The following is a 19,794-nucleotide window of genomic DNA, read 5'->3' as shown; positions in this document are numbered from 1 at the left end:
GGCTCATGAATACCAGGGAAGCAGATTAAAGGGTTTCATTTGGAATGATAACCACACATGGCTTTCTGTGTTCAACCACAGCTACCTGAAACCATCCTGGGCCCAGTCGCACCAAAACTTTGGCCCAGCTCTCTCCAAAAATTCAACTTCCCTGACTGTGTCTGGGTCAAATCTCTACCATATTCTAATGGTGTGGATGGAGAAGGTTGCTCAGAAAAGAATGAGAACACCGGTGGTTAAAATATACAAACCATAACCATTGGCTCCTTTATTGTAACCTCTCACTTTCCATTTGAAAGGTCTTTTGGTTGGCAGGCTCCTTATTAATTATTGGATTGGCATCAGTGGTTAACCCGACCATAGGCTGGCGCTGGCTGATCAGAATCTCCTCTGTTCCAGGCATCATTCTCATCCTGGCATTTAAGGTGAGAAGAACACTCCCTCCCACCCAAAAGAACACACTAGGTCTGGAATCTCTAGGTATATTTTGCCATCAGCTGATAGAGACAGCAGGACCTGATAGCCTGCCTCTGTGGTCCTGCTTTCACCATAACCCACAGCAGCCCTCTCATGGAGACAAACTTTGAAGAGCCCACACCAGCCACCAGCACGCAGGGACCTGCAGGAGACAGCCTCTTTCTACAGATTTGCTGTTCCTTCATAGCAGCATCCCAAGACTAGGGCATCGGTGTTCTGGATCCATACACTGTGTTCTGATATTGTGGTGGTGGGGGAGGGAAGGGCATGCAAACATAGATGAGATGAGATTGGATTAGATTATGTAGAAGCTTGCAATTCATATGCTGGCAAATTTAGGAATTTGTTGCTGTCATCCCTGTATATACCCCATCCTCGTAACTCTTTACATTTTGTAGAACTAAGTGAATAATTCACAACAAACAATGTACCCAACAAAGTTAGCCTTTTAACAGGTTGCAACGTCGTCTTATTTATTCAGGGGAGAGCATATTTTCTCTCTCTGGACTGATGTAAACAAGTCTCTGTGAATATCGCAATTTGAGCTATGTTGATTAGCTGTGATTGGTCAGATAAATCACATAGACGATAAAATCCATTCCCTGATTGGATGAGTGCCCAAGCATGTCTGAGAGTATGTCTACACCGCAGGCAAAAATGTGATTTGCAGCTTGGGGAGACATCATTGCTGTAGTTTTAATGTATTTAGTACAGCTAAAAATAGCAGTGAAGTACAAAACTGCCTGGTCCCCTGGAATATGGATTCACTTTCCAAACCCATGCTGAAGCCTGTGCTCCTATATCTTCACTGCTATATTTAGGCCTATATTATGCCTGTCCAAGCTGCAATCACACCTTCGATTGCAGTCCAAACTGCAATCACACCAGTCCAGTGCAGACATGGACTGAGATAAATACGTATGCTTGCAAATATAAACTAGGATCTCTGTAAATACCCATGTCTTGAAATTTGACTTCTCTGAACATCTCTGCTAGTAAAACTATGCTGCATGATTTGTTCATGGAAATAACAAAACGAGAGGCACAAGCATGGCCAAGCAAATGCCTTTAAAAATTCAAGCACCGCTTTCTGTAATATTCATTCAGTTCTACTTATTTTGTGATCAATACGAGGGATGAGTGAAACACTCCAGTTAAACTAATGTCCCCCAATTTTGTCCATCCCTTGAAATGAACCCAAAATCTCTTTTAAGTCTGGGACGCTTTTATTAAGAGGGAGAGGTATGTTGTTAGTCTCAGCTTACAATGTCAGATTCAAGTTAGGTTTTGTTTAATTATTATTTCTGTTTCACTGTTTTGGTTTGGTTTCCCCACAGTTTTAAAAAAGCCATTTTCTTTTTATTGATTGGCTGTCCCAGAATGGCTGTAGAACGGAGATCAGCAGTTCTGTTAGTTCTCTGAGAACTCACTGAATATGTGGAAGGAATTGCTGTTGTTCAGAACACTTATCTAGCACTGTTTATAGACTGGACCAGAGCCTCAGGTTGGGTCAATCAACATAGCTCCACTGCAGTCGATGGAGTGACACCAATTTACGCCAGCTGAGGGTCTGGCTTAATATTTACGAATGTGCATTCTCAGTGGATTGGAAAACTGAACCATGCAGATGGGAAACAGCAAAAAGAAGGGGGGAATCCAATAACTGTTGGGTCTGTGCACTGTCTCCTGGCACTTAACCAAAGCTCTGTCTTGCTGCCCAAAGCGGTTAAAGCTCTTCCTAACCAACCTGTATTTGCAGTTCATTCCAGAGTCTGCTCGGTACAATGTATCTACTGGAAATAACAAAGCCGCCGTTGGAACACTGGAGAAGATAGCCAAGATGAACCGCTCAGTAATGCCAGAAGGGATCTTGGTGGAGTCTGTTAATGTGAGAGTTAAAATATCTTCTCTCATCACGCTGATGGTTGATTGGATATTTCCTGGGGCACAGGATTACTGGGATTCTAGGGGACAGGGCTATCTTGCTTAAGCTTTCATGTTCTATGCGTTTCTACTATATCAGGCATCATTCCAAAGGAATATTGAATGCCATGATAGAAGCTGTCACTTGTCTATTTAAAAGAGAGAAATCTTAGCCCTTTCATTTTAATGGGCTTGTTTATTATATTCTTCTTCTCATTCACATGAACGTAATGCTGGGGAAATGTTTGCTTTCGCTACCATAAAAAAGGCTTCCAGTAGAGAGCACCCCCTTTGACCTGGTGAGATCCCTAAGCAGTCTTTTCCGAGTTGCTGAGAGATCTGGCAGCAGCTCTCCGGGTGCAGGAAATTCATGTCTTTCCCTTCCTGGAAGATCTGTTCATCCAAGCTCCTTTTTGAGGGAAATGGCCCTTCAGGACACACAAACAACCATCACCTACCTGCAAGAGCATAGCTTGTAGGTGAACATGAAGAAGAACCATCTGGTTCTGAGTCAGAGACCAAAGCACCTCGGAGTAATGCTAGCCGAGCCAAAGACAAGGCCTTCATCTCTGACATGAGACAATTGCCCCTTGTTGGCCTGACTCAATGATTGACAACTGCACCCTGGTATCAGTAAGATTCCTCATGCAGCTCCAGGGCATGCTAGTATCAAGTGTGGAAATTCTCCAGGTGGCACATTTCCAGATAAAGAGCTACAAAGATTCCTCCTCCCCTCCCTGTGCCATGGCTGGACAGAGTTAAGCATGGCTTACTGCCTCAGGTATGCAGTCCAGCTCCTCAAATGGGGGCCCATAGAAACATACAAGTGACTCAGGGAGAACAGACAGACCAAGAGTGAAAAAGAATCATGAACTGTGGGAAACTGGGCTTATGCTCCTTCCTTTCCAGATAGAACTACAAGACAAGCATGTACTAGTCATGACCGGCAACACCCGGGCAGTGGCAGATGTGGGGGAATGGAGCTGGAGCACTTGACGGTGCGGGAGCACTGGAGCAGTCATTATTGGTTACAATATGGCTCAGGCCCTGCATATCAATATTAAAGGGAACATCATGGTGTGAGTGGCTCAAGAGCCCACAGTTAGATCGAAGGAACTTAGACCTGAACCATGGGAATCTTCAACACCATCACCCAGCTCGGAGGGGTCCCTCTTCTAGACCTGTTTGCTGCTTATCTAATCCCACAGGCACTTAGCATTGGCCTTGGCAATGTGGTACTATTGAATTGGCGTTAGGATTAAACAAGAAAGGCCTTCCCTATACGCTCTGTAGAATTTCTGTAAAGAGATCTCACTGGCTCTGTGATGTTTCTATTAAAATTTAAAGTTACGCACACAGCCATGTTAAACAAAGAGGAAAAAATCAACTCGAAACATTCATGTGAACTCTTTCCCCCTCCCCTGGGACAAGTGATGATTAATTGACTCTCTTCACATTCATGGCAGCAAGAATCTTGCCTTAGATGTACCAATCCTCTAGCTGTTACTACATGTCTTCACTTTCATATCTGCTAGCCCAATGTCTGACAGCTGGTTAGATGCAGAATACAAAAGCAAGCGTACAGCCTCTAATTTCTGACTCTGTTTCTCATTACGGCATTTATGTCTTGTAACATAAAATGTTACATATAAGTGGTAACTGCGGTCAGTTCAGACTGCAGTAGTCAAACCAGAAACAAATAAGTAACCAACACCTTTCCCAGCTTAGGCCATAATACAGCAAATTTTTCCACACAAGTGGAGCCTGGGAACATTCAGAGCCCTGTGGAAGTCAGTGGGGCTGCACGTGGACTTACAGGATCACAGCCACAACCCCACACATTCTCTCTACAACCTTTTCCCTTTTGGTGCTCTTTAATCTCCAGATTCATCTGTGTGCTGCTGAAGTGTGTTACATGTCTGCCTTTCAGCTCAGCAAACATATTAGTGTGTAGAAATACATGGGAGCACCAGAAAATTAGTCCAGAGAGCCAAGATACTTCTCCAAACTTGTGTTTTCTATTAAATAATTTGCAGGAAAGAAGAGGTAGATTCTGCGACCTATTGGACTCCAAATACTTACGAACCACTTTGCAAATATGGATCATATGGTAAATATGTTATTTGGTTTTGGTTATTGTTTTTAACGTAATTCTTTCATATGAGGGGGGTAGGACCCTGATTAAAAGTCTCCCATTGACTCTAAAGCAAGTTGGATCAGACTCTGAGTGACCTACAGAGACATCCGGTGTAGCTGGAATAGGGGGGAACGTCTGGATTGGTTTTAAGATTGCTCTCTCACCCCTGGCTTTCCCAAAACGAGAACCGGTGCTCCACCAGCTGCTTTGGTAGCACAGCCAGCGTACCAGTGAAATAGGTTTCAGACAGAATGTTGTTAGCTCTTACTAATTCCACTGGCTTTGGAAAATTCAAAGTGAACAAAAGATGACTCTCATCTGAAGTCTCATAAGTAGGCCTGAAGTAGATCAATCTATATTTTAATGGCACCATTGTCTAGAATTATAATAAGATAAGGTGGGTGAGGTCATATCTTTTATTGGACCAACTTCTGTGTAGTTCAAATCAACAGGAGTTAGTCCAATAAAAGATAGTACCTCATCCACCTTCTCTCTCTCAGCTCCTGGGACCAATGCAGCTCTGACACCACTGCAGACTAGAATTGTAATGTGCTGATAATGGGTGTGTGGAAGCTCAGTGACCCAGAATCTTTGTATATCGGTCCCTGCATCTTTTATGATTTTTCTATTTTTGTAAAATACAGTTTTTCTACAGTTATAAATCAGCTTATAGGCTCCATAGGTTTACTTCCCCATCCTCTGTGTACTTAGCATTCTCCTTGCATTCGGTATGCAGATCTTTTGATAGCTTGTAATTCTGAGGCTCGCTTCTTCAATTGCCGGGGGTGGGGGGGGGAGGGGAGTGAAAATCCACTTCTTAGCCTGTTTATGATGAGGGACATGCCGAATTAGTTGATGATGTTGCAACAAGGCTGCCGTCATTAATACTCTGCTCTTGACAGAGAGCCACGACAATATATGAGCTTCCCCCATCAGACGGTGCGTAAAATTGATTTTAAAAGTCACTGCACAGAATGGAGAATGAAGCTCTGATGGTCCTAGGATTTGGTAAAAGAAGCATCAGGGATTTGTTTTAAATATTCAATGGGCAGGTTCCACCAGGAATGAATGTTTGAAAAATTTCCCGGCACAAACATGCATTGCTACACATTTTTAGGGTCCACTGCCCCAGCCTGTAAATAATACCATTGCTCCTTTCATCAATGGGTCTCAAACATTTGGAAAATAGTATAAGGTAGGTAAGAAACATACAGTGATAATTTCCACCCACCATGCACCCACCTCTGGTATAGAACATCGCAGCTGTTTAGCAGTGCACAGCAATACTTCACAATACATGTGGGGAAAAATTGTCTTTAACTGAAATGGCAGAATGTAATTCTACAGACTGGCATTTGGCCAGAGCTTCAGGGCTAACCTTCCTGTTCATATGAAAAGTATAATGGGAATTTTAATGGTCACAAGGGATCAGGATCTTGGCTTTACATTTTAAATGAAAGCTTGTAAACTACAGTATATAGAGCCCTGCATCAAAGAATTTTAAGAACACCGTGGGCCCAATGCTGCCACACTTCCTCAAGCTGAGTAGTATTTTATTCTGCGGCCTTAACATGGAATAAGCTCATATTCTGTGGTGGTAATTTCATCCCTATGCAGACAGTCTGAACAAAAGCCTATGTATTTCTTAAATTCTACTTCTTAAGTCCTCAAAACAGGGTGTAAGTGAAACATTGACCTTATGCTGGCTTTCTGTACCAAGGTGAATTTCACCCTCTGTGAGATAGATTTATACCCATTTTATGGATGGGAAAACTGACACACACAGAGATCAGCATTATTTGGACTGTAAGCTCCTTTGGACAGGGACTGTCTTTTCATCCCTGTTTGTACAGCACAGTGGGGTCCTGGTCCATGACAGGGACTTCTAGGTGCTACCATACTACAAATTAATAATAACAGTCCAGTTAAGAACTGGGCTTTTTCTTTTAATAAAGAGGTGTACTTATATGGTAGCTGCCATTGTGTAACACGTTCGTGACAACCAGTTTGCTGCTGGTTGCACAAATAAATACTGGGGTTTCTCTGGACTTAAGATTTCCAAAAGTTAAGTGTTGTTTACCTGTTTTGCTTTGTAATTGTACTTGGGCATTTAATATCTGCTGAGTTTTACTCCTCTATGGTTCCATGAATCTGATTATTTTCTCCTTGTCAACATTGGTTTTCTTTCCCCCAGGCTTGGAATATCTTTTGCTTATTATGGCGTCATCCTGGCCAGTGCTGAGTTACTGGAGCGGGACATGGTCTGTAGTTTGCAGACAACAGCAGCGAAGGAGTTGGGGAATGATTCAGAGGAAAGCCACAGCCCATGTCACTGTCGCTTATTTGCCCCTTCGGATTACCGGATCATGATCATCAGCACAATTGGAGAGATTGCATGTAACAGAAACATCTCCAAGTTGTCTTTCTGTGGCTATTTAATGTGTTATGCAAAGTGTTTAACTCGGCAGTTTTACATGCCCGTGCACAAAACAATATATAGGCTATAGGTGAAATTCACCCTGTGCACAGAGCCAGCCAATGGCAATGCACTACTTCAGTGGGATTTACAGTAGAACCTCAGAGTTACAAACACCCTGGGAATGGAGGTTGTTTGTAACTCTGAACAGAACGTTATGGCTGTTCTTTCAAAAGTTGACAACTGACCATTGACTTAATACAGCTTTGAAACTTTACTGTGCAGAAGAAAAATGCTGCTTTTAACCATCTTAATTTAAATGAAACAAACCCAGAAACAGTTTCCTTACCTAGTCAAGTCATTTTTTTAAACTTTCCCTTTATTTTTTTCGTAGTTTACATTTATTACAGTACTATACTGTATTTGCTTTTTTGGGGGCGGGGGGAGGGAGGGTCTCTGCTGCCTGCTTGCATACTTCCGGTTCCAAATGAGGTGTGTGGTTGACCGGTCAGTTTGTAACTCTGGTGCTCATAACTCTGAGGTTCTGCTGTAGCTGCATATGCTTTGTGCTGGTGTCACAGGGAGGAATTTCACCCTACATGACTAATTTATCTTTAAGGACAGTTGTGAAAATTTAACTGGCAAAGCCGAATAGCCCCTATGCAGGGGATACATAATGACTTCCTTTTTTAAAATGACCATAGGAAACTACCTGAACAGTAAAGTCCAGATCCTCAAAGATACTTAGGTGCCTATCTTGCACTGAAATCAGTGGAGGCTAAGCACTTCTGAAGTTCGGTTTCTAAGTTACCAGAGAGCCAGGATTGGCTTGAAGGCAAACTTTCAGACAACTAGAACGTGACTTTTGGAAATGCTAGCAAGAATTGCAACCAGTCACTGATATGTAGGCAACAGAATGCAGCAAAGGTGTGCTTTAGCTTAGAAAGGGTATTATTTCAATGCCGTCATCCTGTACTGTGCAGCAGAGACCTGCTCAGAGTAGGTTAGAATGGAATACAGCAGAAAGTACACAATGCATCCAGAGCAACACAAATCACCATGTTTCTTGGTATATCTCCTCTACTTCAGTATTAGGTGGTAAAAGTGTCATGTGATAACATGTTTCCATAGCCCCTTCCATCTAAGGCGCTCAAAGTACTTGGTAAAACATTACTGGATTTAGCTTCATGGCTCCCCTGTGAGGTAAGCTTTATCCCCATTTACATCTAGAGCAATGAGATAAAAGGAGATTAAAAGTTTGATCCTGTAAGGTGCCAAACTCTCTGACCTCAGTCCAACAAAGGGCATAAACACATACTTAAGCTAGAAGTTAACCATGTGCTTCAGTGTTTTGCTGGGCTGGAGCCACATTGCTTAGCATCCTGGAGCCCTGGGTGACTTGCCCAACTCGTACGGGAAGTCTTTGGGAGAGTTGGGGATAGAACCCAGCTGTCTAGAGTTCAAGTGCTGTGCTTAACCACATGACCCCACCCTTCCTCCCAGCATCTTGCTGTTACTAAGAAGTGATCAAGGCTATAATGCTAGTGAGACATTACTGTAGTCGTGACACAATAGTAGTGTGTCTATAGCGGGAACTAAAGTGTCTCAAGTGAGGCCGGTTCAGAAACTCCAGACATTAAAAAAAAAAAAAGAAAAAGGAAAAATAAGTAAGAGGAAGATCATAGTGTTTGGGTAATGGAGGGTGAAATCTTTTCTACTGGGAACGGTGGGATGGAATTCCTGGTTTGTAGTGTCAGGAAATGACCGCTAAATAGGGGCTGAGACATAATTAGATCATCTAACTCTGAAGTTTGACATTTATGTTTTGTTCTGTTTTCCAGTAAATCCCTTAAACATTCTAGGCATCAATTTCCTAGGAAGACGGCTGAGCCTGTCTATAACAATGGGATGCACTGCACTATTTTTCCTCTTCCTTAATATCTGCACTACAAGGTAGCGTATTAGATTAGTATGCTAGTACTGTCGTGGTGGTTTGTAATACCACAGGCAGAGGGCAGGACCTCTTAAATTCTCAGTTTGCTAATCAGTAGTCCTGATAATTCTCTCTCTCTCAAAAAAAATCTCCTGCAGTTTCCTGTCACTTCCCAGCAAAAAAATGTAATAGCAGAAGCTGTAGTGAGGTCTTGTATTGCTGAGACTACGGGGATTTCACAAACTATACGACAGGACGTGTCCTAGCGTGCTATGAAGTGCAATAAATAATTATAGCTAAACCACACATCAAGATAAGGAAACAAAGTACATTGTGTGGTACAGTGCCCATAATTTTTTGCATTGTTTGTTTGCTCATTTACCAAGTTAGGGTAGGTCTCTATGGAGAACAGAAAACCTGTGGCTAGCCTGAGCCAGCCGACTTGGGCTGTGGGGCTTTTTCATCGCTGTGTAGACTTCCAGGCTTGGGCTGGAGTCCAGGCTCTAGGACCCTGGGAAGTGGGAGGGTCCCAGAGCTCAGGCTCCAGGCCGAGTCCATGAGCCCAAGTTGGCTGGCACAGGCCAGCTGCAGGTTTTTCTTTGCCGTGTAGACATCCCCTTAGACTAATAATCCACGGGGCGGGGGGGGGGGGTGTCGGGTCTCCTAATCAGGATGAATTAGCAAGGTTTGACTATATTCACTAAATAAAGACTGAGCTGAAGGGATTTACAGGTCCCGTCCCCCCCCGTGAAGCTGGCAGAGCTTGTCAGTTTTTTGAAGTGGACCAGGACTTCAGCTAGGGCTCGGAAATGACCCTTCAGCTGAAAGGTTCCATTAAACTGACCTTTCAGCTGTGAGGGACGGCCATGAAGCACAGTAGCTAATGGTCTGCTTTACTGGTGCCTGAAAACCAGCATAGGAAAATTGTACGTTCATGTTTGAGATGGGAACTTTACTACTAGTATCATAGGTGCTGGAACCAGTGGTGCTGCACCCCCTGGCTTGAAGTAGTTTCCATCATATCCAGGGTTCACAGTTTGGTTCAATGGCTCTCAGCACCCCCCACTGTACAAATTGTTCCAGCGCCCCTGACTAGTATAATTTTCTTCAAACTTGGCTTGTTGCATGCATGGCAGGGAAATTTAGAAATCAAGCCAAAGTCAAAGTTTCTAGCCAAATCTATGCAATAGTTACTTGAATGCAAAATTCTGATTGGAGTAAAGGGCTTTTTCCAGTGGCCAAATACCTGAAACAATTATGCTCAGTCTTCACCTTTGGGCTGAGTCCAAGCATAGACTTTGTGAGAGTTAATTAGCAACTGAGAAAGAGGGATAAGACAGCAAGTTAGAACCCAGTCTTAACTCTAGCAGATGCAACCTGAGGTGCTATAATGAATATAGATGTCATCTCTCCCTTGGCTTGCAAGCTTGGTCAGTCCATTTTCCAAGCATTTCCTCAAGAAGAAAGTCCCTCAGTGTGAATCATCAACCTTTCCTTGTCAATTGAATGGATAAAGGTTACATTTGTCATTATTACATTTTACTTGTGTCTTTTATTATATTCTTATTTTGGAGGGAAGTTCCTTAGTGCAGTAACCATTTGTTTTGCCTGTGTTTAACAAGTGTTCTCTGATGCTAGTTCCATATTCTCCACCCCTTTCTCCCTAGTACGGGTCTGATCGGTTTTCTCTTCATGCTGCGTGCCTTGGTAGCAGCAAACTTCAACACCATCTACATTTACACAGCAGAGGTAGGTCCTTCTGAAAGTTCCTCATTAAGCTGCTCTTGCCAGAAGCTGGGAATGGGCGACGGGAATTACCTCTCTTGTTCATTCCCTCTGAAGCACCTGGCATTGGCCACTGTCAGAAGACAGGATCCTGGGCTAGATGGACCTTTGGTCTGACAGTGTATGGCTGTTCTTATGGAGTGTATTAAATGAATAACAGCACAGTTGCCTATTCTCAGGAATTTTCCCATGCTACTTGTCTGTGGCAAAGTTATTGTAACTATATGATTATCTATGAGTCTGCTTTACTATCTCTGTACCATTAATAATTTAGTATATCACAATCGTGCTTACAAGAATGCACCTGCATAGATATATTAATCTTTTGGTGGTCTAGAATTGTGGAAGTCCATTATTGGCTATGGATGTGTCAGAAACCACTAACCTGAGAGCGTTTAATAAGAAGGGACAATGAAGCCCACCCAGTGCCTGGAAAATGCTTCTTGAGACTGCTCCCCTCGAAGATGGAAAGCAGTTGGGGAATCCTTCTCTTGAAGTGGCTTAGTGAGAATGATACCCCTCTGAGTCCTTCTACAACCATATTTCTAACAGATAATAAACTACACAGTCCCACCCCTTTATGCTTATGTGCTTTGCTGAAACAGGGCCTAGGAGTGGCAAAAAGCATAATCCACAGTGAGTCTTGGAGGTTCTTTTTAGGTCACTTTTTTGTCTAATACATAAGTGAATTTAGGTCTTGCCTAAGGATTGAAAGCCGTGGACACTTCTTGTCTCTGTCCATCAGACGTGGAGCGTGGCCATGCAAGAGTACCCTATATCACCCTATCACGGTTCTGCAACCCTGACCTTGAGCAACCACCTCCAAGGCTGAGGGATTCGTTCAGTGTCCGCTCCAGCTTTGATTGGACTAACGCAGTGGTTCTCAACCTATTTACCATTGTGAGCCGCAACAGTACCGCTATGGCCCTGAGGATGTCACATGGGCTGCAGCTGTGTGCTGATTGGGCTGCAAGTGGCCCATGGGCCACGCGTTGAGAACCATTTGACTAACATAAACTGATTCAATATGGAAGAGAGAGATTTGGGAGCCTTACTGCCCTTTGAAAATCTCCCCCTACAGCTGTCCTTTCTTGTGCAGTGAGCCTCCAGGAACCAGTGGCATGCCATAGTTCTTACTGGTATTGAATTAAACCCTCTTTGTCCTGCTACAGGTTTACCCTACCACAATGCGCGCTCTGGGGATGGGGACAAGTGGTTCACTATGTCGGATTGGAGCTATGGTGGCACCATTTATAGCACAAGTAAGATGCTTTTCCTGTTATCAGCCTGGTATGAGGTGGGGGTTGTCAGTGATGGGGAATGGAAAAAAAAAGCCCTAGGATGGTATTTCTTCAGCTACCTTGGAAGAGCTTTCAGCACTGGCCTTTGTTTTTATGGGCACCGTTCTGGTTTTTGGTAAACTCTATGCCCAACGTTGCCCTCAGATGCACCCACAGATCTCCTGAAAGCTCATAGGTGCATGCATACACGTGTACATACTGACCTTTGTTTTTGCCAAGACATTGGGTCTTTGATATTTATGTGGACACTAGGATTAGTTACGTGGTCATTGCCAAAAAGACCCGCATCCATGGTGGTTCTTGACAGGTGAGACACAAGTCACAAAATGGTTACATTCCCCCCCCCCCCCCAGTGTATAATTTAATAGATATTAAAAGTTTATCTTATTTATAATGTAGTAGGAGCAGGAGCTGGAGCTGCTGCTGCGGCTACTCAGGCCGCAACCAGGGGGTGGAGCATGAGGCCGGCCTGGGAGTTGACAACAGCTCTTGGTGGTTAACTTAGACAGCCCCCCTGAGGCTAGGGAGGCACAGGTCCCAACCCTGCCCCCTGAGCCCCCTCCTTGAGCCTGGCCTCAACTGCTCTCATTCCCCAGCTGTGGCCCCTCCACGCAGTGGTTACCACAGCAATGCTGATAAAATGAGACCTCTGCAGGGTAAATTGTCATGGTAACAAGGCAGCTCCTTGAGGCACTCTTCGCTATCCCACATTTCAGCCTCACGCAGCACCACATTCGTCAAACTTCCTAGTGTGGGGTTTCGCTACGGGCGCATGGATTGTGCCATTTATACCAAATCATAAATTTAAAGCTGTATAAATGTATCAGTTACATAAACAAGAATATGCAAAAGGTATGGTGTAGCTTTTTGGGAATTCTTGGGTAGCCTGTGGCTCATGTTCCTGGGCTGGCAAGCTGCTCCTGCCCTGTGTAAAGCTCTCTGTACAGAAAATAACTGGTTAGCGTGTGTTACACACTTTGCAGAAGCTGTTAGAACAGCTTGTTTTCTTGGCTATTATTGAATCCTTTAGTCTCTTATCCATTTCACATCTTGATTCCTACCATGCCCCCTGACCACAATCTTGTACTGCAGCATGGAGCTGATGCTTGAATTGTTTGTTTGTAGGTTCTCATGAATGCTTCCTTCCTTGGGGCCTTGTGCCTTTTCTCAGGCGTGTGTGTGGTGTGTGCCATCTCTGCCTTCACTCTGCCCATAGAGACCAAAGGAAGAGCGCTCCAGGTTTGTAATATCTCATTTCTGACACAGCTACAGCTTTGTCCCCATGAGAAAATGATACTGATTTAACTAAATCAGGTTAGAGGCTCCTAAAATCATTATCCTCTCCCAGCTCCATAAAAAGCACACAAACCAAAATAACAGGTTTCAGAGTGGCAGCCGTGTTCGTCTGTATCCGCAAAAAGAAAAGGAGTACTTGTGGCACCTTAGAGACTAACAAATTTATTTGAGCATAAGCTTTCGTGAGCTACAGCTCACTTCATCGGATATATGCAGTGGAAAATACAGTGGGGGAGATTTATATACACAGAGAACATGAAACAATGGGTGTTACCATACACACTGTAAGGAGAGTGATCAGGTAAGGTGAGCTATTACCAGCAGGAGGGGGGGGGAAAACCTTTTGTAGTGATAATCAAGGTGGGCCATTTCCAGCAGTTGATAAGAACATCTGAGGAACCGGGGCGGGGGGGGGGGAAACATGGGGAAATAGGCTTGAATAAAGACTGGGGGTGGATGTGTCATTACACAAAGTAAAACTAAGTTAATTGTAGCCAGTTTGCAAATTAATTCCAATTCAGCAGTCTCTCGTTAGAGTCTGTTTGTTTTTGAAGTTTTTTTTGTTGAAGAATTGCCCCATTTAGGTCTGTAATCGAATGACCAAAGAGATTGAAGTGTTCTCCGACTGGTTTTTGAATGTTATAATTCTTGACATTTGATTTGTGTCCATTTATTCTTTTACGTAGAGACTGTCTGGTCTGGCCAATGTACATGGCAGAGGGGCATTGCTGGCACATGATGGCATATATCACATTGGTAGATGTGCAGGTGAACGAGCCTCTGATAGTGTGGCTGATGTGATTAGGCCCTATGATAGTGTCCCCTGAATAGATATATATCAACAAAAAAACTTGTCAACTGCTGGAAACGGCCCACCTTGATTATCACTACAAAAGGTTTTCCCCGCTCTCCTGCTGGTAATAGCTCACCTTACCTCATCACTCTCATTACAGTGTGTATGGTAACAAACACCCATTGTTTCATGTATATAAATCTCCCCACTGTATTTTCCACTGAATACATCCAATGAAGTGAGCTGTAGCTCACGAAAGCTTATGCTCAAATAAATTTGTTAGTCTCTACGGTGCCACAAGTAAACCAAAATAAGTGTCTTTACACACACAGCTTGGACTGATCTAACTAAGCCCTTGTCTTACTACTTACTTTGCCATTATAGCTCTATTGGCATAGCTAGGCTGCCAGAGCACTGTCACCATACCTCTTGGCATAATGCCACAACCTTCCTAAAAAAAAGAGTTTCAGAGAAGGACTTAAGGTTCTTTAATTACTCTGCCTCTGTGGGTAAAAGGCAGCCCTGTGCTGAAGGCTCGCACACTATTTAAACCCTCAAATGGTTAATATTGCAATAATCAAACAAAAACACTCCAATAAATTGCATTACATGTAAGAGAAAAGCTTTGATCCATCTATAATTGACATGACCTAGATAAATGGGCTGCATTCTTGTGAGCTAATATCACAGCTGAAGTTTCAATAGACATCATCCTTTTTGCAGACAAGATCTATGGCCCTGATTTTGCTACCAGTTATACTTTTCACAAAGGATTAGTCCCATGGAGGTTAATAGAAATAATCAAGTATGCAAAGTTACTTGTGCACAAAAGTTAACCAGATTAGGGCCACAGGCTTTATTTTCAGCAGGGATGATGCCAATGCTTATGCAAATGTGTAACTTTGCATACTTGATAACATCCTATTAACATCAATGGGATCATAAAGTTATGCATGGCTGCAGATTCTAGACTAATGAATGTATTGCCCCTCGCTCTCTAATAGTAGGGATAGGAGGCCATATAAAATGCTGTCTGTATTCTTTAACACAGTGACATTTAAGGCTAAGAGCCAAGGTGGCAATGTCTACATTGTGCCTTCCAAATCTGCTTTGTAGGCAGCTATATTTCAAGAGTAATTTTAGAAGTCTGCTCAATGTTATTTGAAAGAGACACAGGCTGAAAATATCCAGCCTTTGCTCTAAGATTAAAATCTGATGCAATCTTAGAATAGTGTATGGGTCTTGCAAATACAAGGCAGGATTTTTAGACAGATAAAAATACACATTTGTATCTGAGAGCGGAACCTGCTACTGGTCCATATGCCCCTGTTCTTTCAATTTGACTCTGAAATTTTTATCCTTTTGTATCTTTCCCTTTTTTAGCAAACGAAATGAATGAAGACACTCAAAGTTGGCTCGTGTGTGAGAGAAAAAGGAACCCTTTGAATAGTTTCTCAGTTGCAGTTGAGCTGCTTTATGTTGATTGCTTCTTGATGCCATTTCTGGAAAGAGGAGGCATAAATAATCACAGTTGAAGAGCACACAAGCTACAGGATGCATTTGGAAAAACTGTTGTGTGCGCGGTCTTTCCTGTGATTCAATAAATAGATCTCTCTCCAGCCCCTGGAGCAAGATGAAGTCTCTACACTACCCACTGGATTACGGGCAGTGATCGATCTAGCAGGGGTCGATTTATCATGTCTAGTCTAGACGCAATAAATCGCCCCCGAGTGCTCTCCTGCTGACTCCTGTACTCCAGCTCTGTGAGAGGCTAAGGCAGAGTCGATGGGGGAGCGGCAGCAGTCGACTCACCACGGTAAGTCGATCCAAGTATGTCGACTTCAGCTACATTATTCATGTAGCTGAAGTTGCGTAACTTAGATTGGATTCCCCCCCCGGGCTTAGTATTGGTCCCATGCCACAAGATGGCCACTAAAATACATAGGTCCTAGGCCCATCTTGGAATACCTGGTGTTGGGCAAGTTGGTGTATTTACTTTACAGCTGGACTAATGGGGAGGGTGTTTTTCCTTCATGAGTGGAATATGGTTTTTGCCATGGCAATCTGGCTTACAGCATGTACATACTAATCAAGTACAACATTCCTTCCTCAAGGACCAAATATTCCCATCACTAGGACTGACCTGTAAAAGCAAGTTTCACTTGCCCTCACAATGGGGCTTTCGGGTGAGTGCTCTGGCCCTTACATTTACCTCAATGTTTAGAGCTGGCTGGAATTATTCCATTGGACACCTGCCAGTTTCTGTTTCTCGCCTCAGCAATCAGGGACCCTGGCACAACACTAGGGTGCTCCCCCCCCACCCCCTTTTAAATATAACTTCCACTAATGGATATTTCTGTAAGACTGGAAAGTTGTACAGAGCTCAATTAAAACAGCAGATACAAAACAGGGTTCAATACAGAGGAGTCAGAACCTGGGTGAAGGGGGCAGCTTTCCCGATCAGGCCCACAGAGGGAGCAGTGTCTGCATAGCTGTGGTGTGTTTGTATGCTGGAAGTCTGAAAACTATAGTGGTTTTTAAACATTCCAAAATCATTTATCTTTTTCAAAATACCTGTATTTCATTACTGTGAAAACTAAAGCTTCCCTTGGCTGTCACAGGCTGGGATAGAACGAGGCTAATGGACAGTCAGTGTAACCGCAACCATTTAGAATTTTTTTAATCATTAGTGTGTATGGGGGTAAAATGCAGCATTTATCAAGAGGCTACTGCCTTCTTGGGGGAGTTACTTCACCTCAGTCTCCTCTCCACATGGAGAGACAGACAGGAGGTGTTGGAGATGAGTAAGCTACTGTTACCTTGCTAGTGGATACTTGCCCCACTATGGGAATACAATCTTGAGCTAATGCATCATGATATGAGGGAAGCACTCCTTGCCTTAATTATGCCACTGCCATGGAGAATTTGGGCAGAAATTAATGTTTTTTCCACAGAATTTCCTTTTCCTCCACAGAAATGGGATGCTGGCCACTAGAGGGGCTGCCACTGGGAGGGAGCTGCAGGGTTTCCTGCAGCTGCAGTTCCCAGGAGACAGGCTGATTCTCCCTCTGGGCAGGAGGGGGCATGTGCTGCCAGTGTCTGAGGTGGGCTCTGGGGAGATGGGGTAGAGAAAAGGAATTTCCTTAAAACTCTACTCCTGGGGAATTTGTGTGTGTCTGTAATGTTACAGACAGATAGGCATTTTGAAATAAATTATTTTGGTAATTAAAACAGGCAGGATTATAGGGTGTCATTTTGACAAAAAAAATTGCAGAACTTTAAAATACCAGTGCAGAATTTTTTGGTACAGAACTCCCCCAGGAGTAAGCACATGAAACACACCCACTTGTATTTAGAACAGACATGGTCAGTCTATCCTCTAATGCTCACAGCCCAGCTTCTCTACTTTGTGCCTGTATAGTGTTGTCTGTGCCTGCTCGCAGAGTCTTTATCCCGAGGCTCGTTGTGTCTGGCAACCACGGGGCAGGGGCCTGGCTCCAAACACTAGTTGTTTCAATACAGCTGCACATAAGTGTATACATCTAGGAACAAAGAACATAGGCCATACTTACATGACAGGGAACTTAATCCTAGGAAATGGACTCTGAAAATGATTTGGGGTTGGTGATGGATAATCCGTTGATTGGCCATGAGCTCTCAGTGCAACACTGTAGCCCAAAGAGCTAGTGTGCTGCTGGCTCCATAAACAGGGGAGTAGAGAGGTTATTTTACCTCTATACTTAGCACTGATGCAACCGCTGCTGGAATACTGTATCCAAGTCTGGTGCCTACAATTCAAGAAGGATGTTGATAATTGGAGGGGGTTTAAGAGTCAAGCAAATGATAAGAAAACAGACTTATGGAACTCACTCACTAAGTCATATCTGTAATCAAGTCATCCCTAAGTAAAATAATCTCTGCATGGGGAACACATCTAGTAATGGACTGTTCAGCCTAGCAGAGAAAGGTGTAACACTCTAATAGCTGGAAGTTGAAGCTAGACAAATTGAGCCTAGAAGTAAGGTGTACATTTTTAACAGTGGGTAATCTACCAAGGGTCATAGGAGATTCACCATCACTGACCATTTTTAAATCAACATTGGCTGTTTCTCTGGAAGATCTGCTCTAGGAATTAATTTAAGGAAGTTCTATGGCCTGTGTTATACTGGAGGGGTGACCAGATGGTCTCTTCTGGCCTTGAACATTAGTAATCTCCTCCCCACTTCCCATCCATCCTGTGCCCTCCATGGTCATACCAATTTTCAAGCTGGCTATGCCTCTGCACATTATATCACATGGGAGTGGAGGGTGAGGTGACTGATATAGAGTCATGAAACCTCCATGCATCTGAAGAAGTGGGGTATTTTACCCATGAAAGCTTATGCCCAAATAAATTTGTTAGTCTTTAAGGTGCCACCGGACGCCTTGTTGTTTTGGTGGACACAGACTAACACAGCTGCCCCCTGATACTTGTAAATTTAAAATCATTGATAATTCACTCAGCTCAGCACCCACCAGCAGCAGCCCTATACTCCACTCTGGAGAACCAAAATAAAGTAACAAAAACAGGCAACTGTTAATCTAAAACCTAAACTAAATGTTTAGGAAATTACCTACAGAAAAACTGTCAGATTTTTTAAAATAGTTTGTTTACTTTTAGCAACTCCCCTTATGTATTAGGGGGGCTTAGAACCCCCGGCAATAGAATACATACTGCTACTGGGGCTCCAGGGTACCTCAGGTGGCAGCAGCAGAAGGTTCTTATTCCAGAGCAGAGGTGACCCTGCCTCTGCCTTTTTTCCTTCTCGCTTCATCCCTGCTGCAAACTTGCTAATATTTTATAATGAAAAATGGCAGGTAACCTACAGCTAAAGGGGAAGTACCAGCCACCCTTCTACTAAGGCAAAGACGACTTACCTGGCTATAATGCTCACCTTCAGTCGGTTTCTTCCCCTCACTCCAGAGCTCTGCCACCAAGTAGTCATCAATGGTTGTGGCCAGCCTCTAAACTCCTGTGGTAACGATCATGTACACTGGAGCAGCAACCTATCTATCTGTTTGCTTACCTGCAGTATTGGTGTAGACAGCTACCACAGTGCCCCACAAATGGGAACAGTTTGGCTACGGCTGCCCCTGTGAAGTTCAGTTTCCACATAAAACCAACCTGAATTAGGGCTTCTAACTGGTCTGTGGAGCACTCACAGACAGGTGCCTTTGAAAGGAAATTGTACTTAGGTCAGTGGAGCATCAAAGAGAACGGCTTGAGAAGGAAGCATGGGTTGACATATTTCACAAACACTGCCACAAGACAGCTAGTGAGGTCAATGGCAGGGAGAAGGAGGAGAGCTGAACAACAGTGTCTCCTGATTTCCAATTTGAAGAGGTATTGCTATAGTGATGACTCAGTCATCCAGGAGCGATCACCATGACCACCTCTATGAAAGGAATGAGAAATGCAAAACTGTATTCCAAAGATGACATTTTTAGAAGTTCAATAAATTGTCTAAACAACCCTAGGTACAAGTAATTATTCCTTCCTTGCAACTATGCCATTAACTCCTATTAGCACATGTACATTGAATCTGTCTTATCTTGTTTAGAGGACATTTCAGAGACATTTTAGTGCATCTCATTGCAGTAATGCATAGTGACCAAGAGAAATCCAACTGCTGGGATGAGAGGAACAACCTTCCTCACCTATAAAAACACCCCAAACAAATCCCTGATTTTTTA

At 43.4% G+C, this 19,794-nt stretch overlaps 1 protein-coding gene across 1 annotated transcript in view; it reads left to right on the top strand.

The window, feature by feature from the left end:
- SVOPL (SVOP like) overlaps positions 1 to 15,611 on the top strand; it is a 30,445-nt gene extending 14,834 nt beyond the window's left edge. Inside the window, exons 8-16 of the mRNA XM_074940348.1 lie at positions 300 to 425; positions 2,237 to 2,365; positions 4,437 to 4,510; positions 6,732 to 6,934; positions 8,795 to 8,906; positions 10,554 to 10,635; positions 11,844 to 11,933; positions 13,098 to 13,211; positions 15,445 to 15,611. Coding sequence (XP_074796449.1) covers positions 300 to 425; positions 2,237 to 2,365; positions 4,437 to 4,510; positions 6,732 to 6,934; positions 8,795 to 8,906; positions 10,554 to 10,635; positions 11,844 to 11,933; positions 13,098 to 13,211; positions 15,445 to 15,456 — 942 coding nt within the window. The 3' untranslated portion in view covers positions 15,457 to 15,611. The remainder of the gene's footprint in view (positions 1 to 299; positions 426 to 2,236; positions 2,366 to 4,436; positions 4,511 to 6,731; positions 6,935 to 8,794; positions 8,907 to 10,553; positions 10,636 to 11,843; positions 11,934 to 13,097; positions 13,212 to 15,444) is intronic.
- The last annotated feature ends 4,183 nt before the right edge of the window (positions 15,612 to 19,794 follow it).

The sequence above is a fragment of the Natator depressus genome, chromosome 1, assembly GCF_965152275.1.
Source record: "Natator depressus isolate rNatDep1 chromosome 1, rNatDep2.hap1, whole genome shotgun sequence".
Taxonomy (NCBI): Eukaryota; Metazoa; Chordata; order Testudines; family Cheloniidae; genus Natator; species Natator depressus.
Note: the sequence above shows the minus strand (reverse complement) of the source record. Positions and strands in the feature narration are given on the sequence as shown.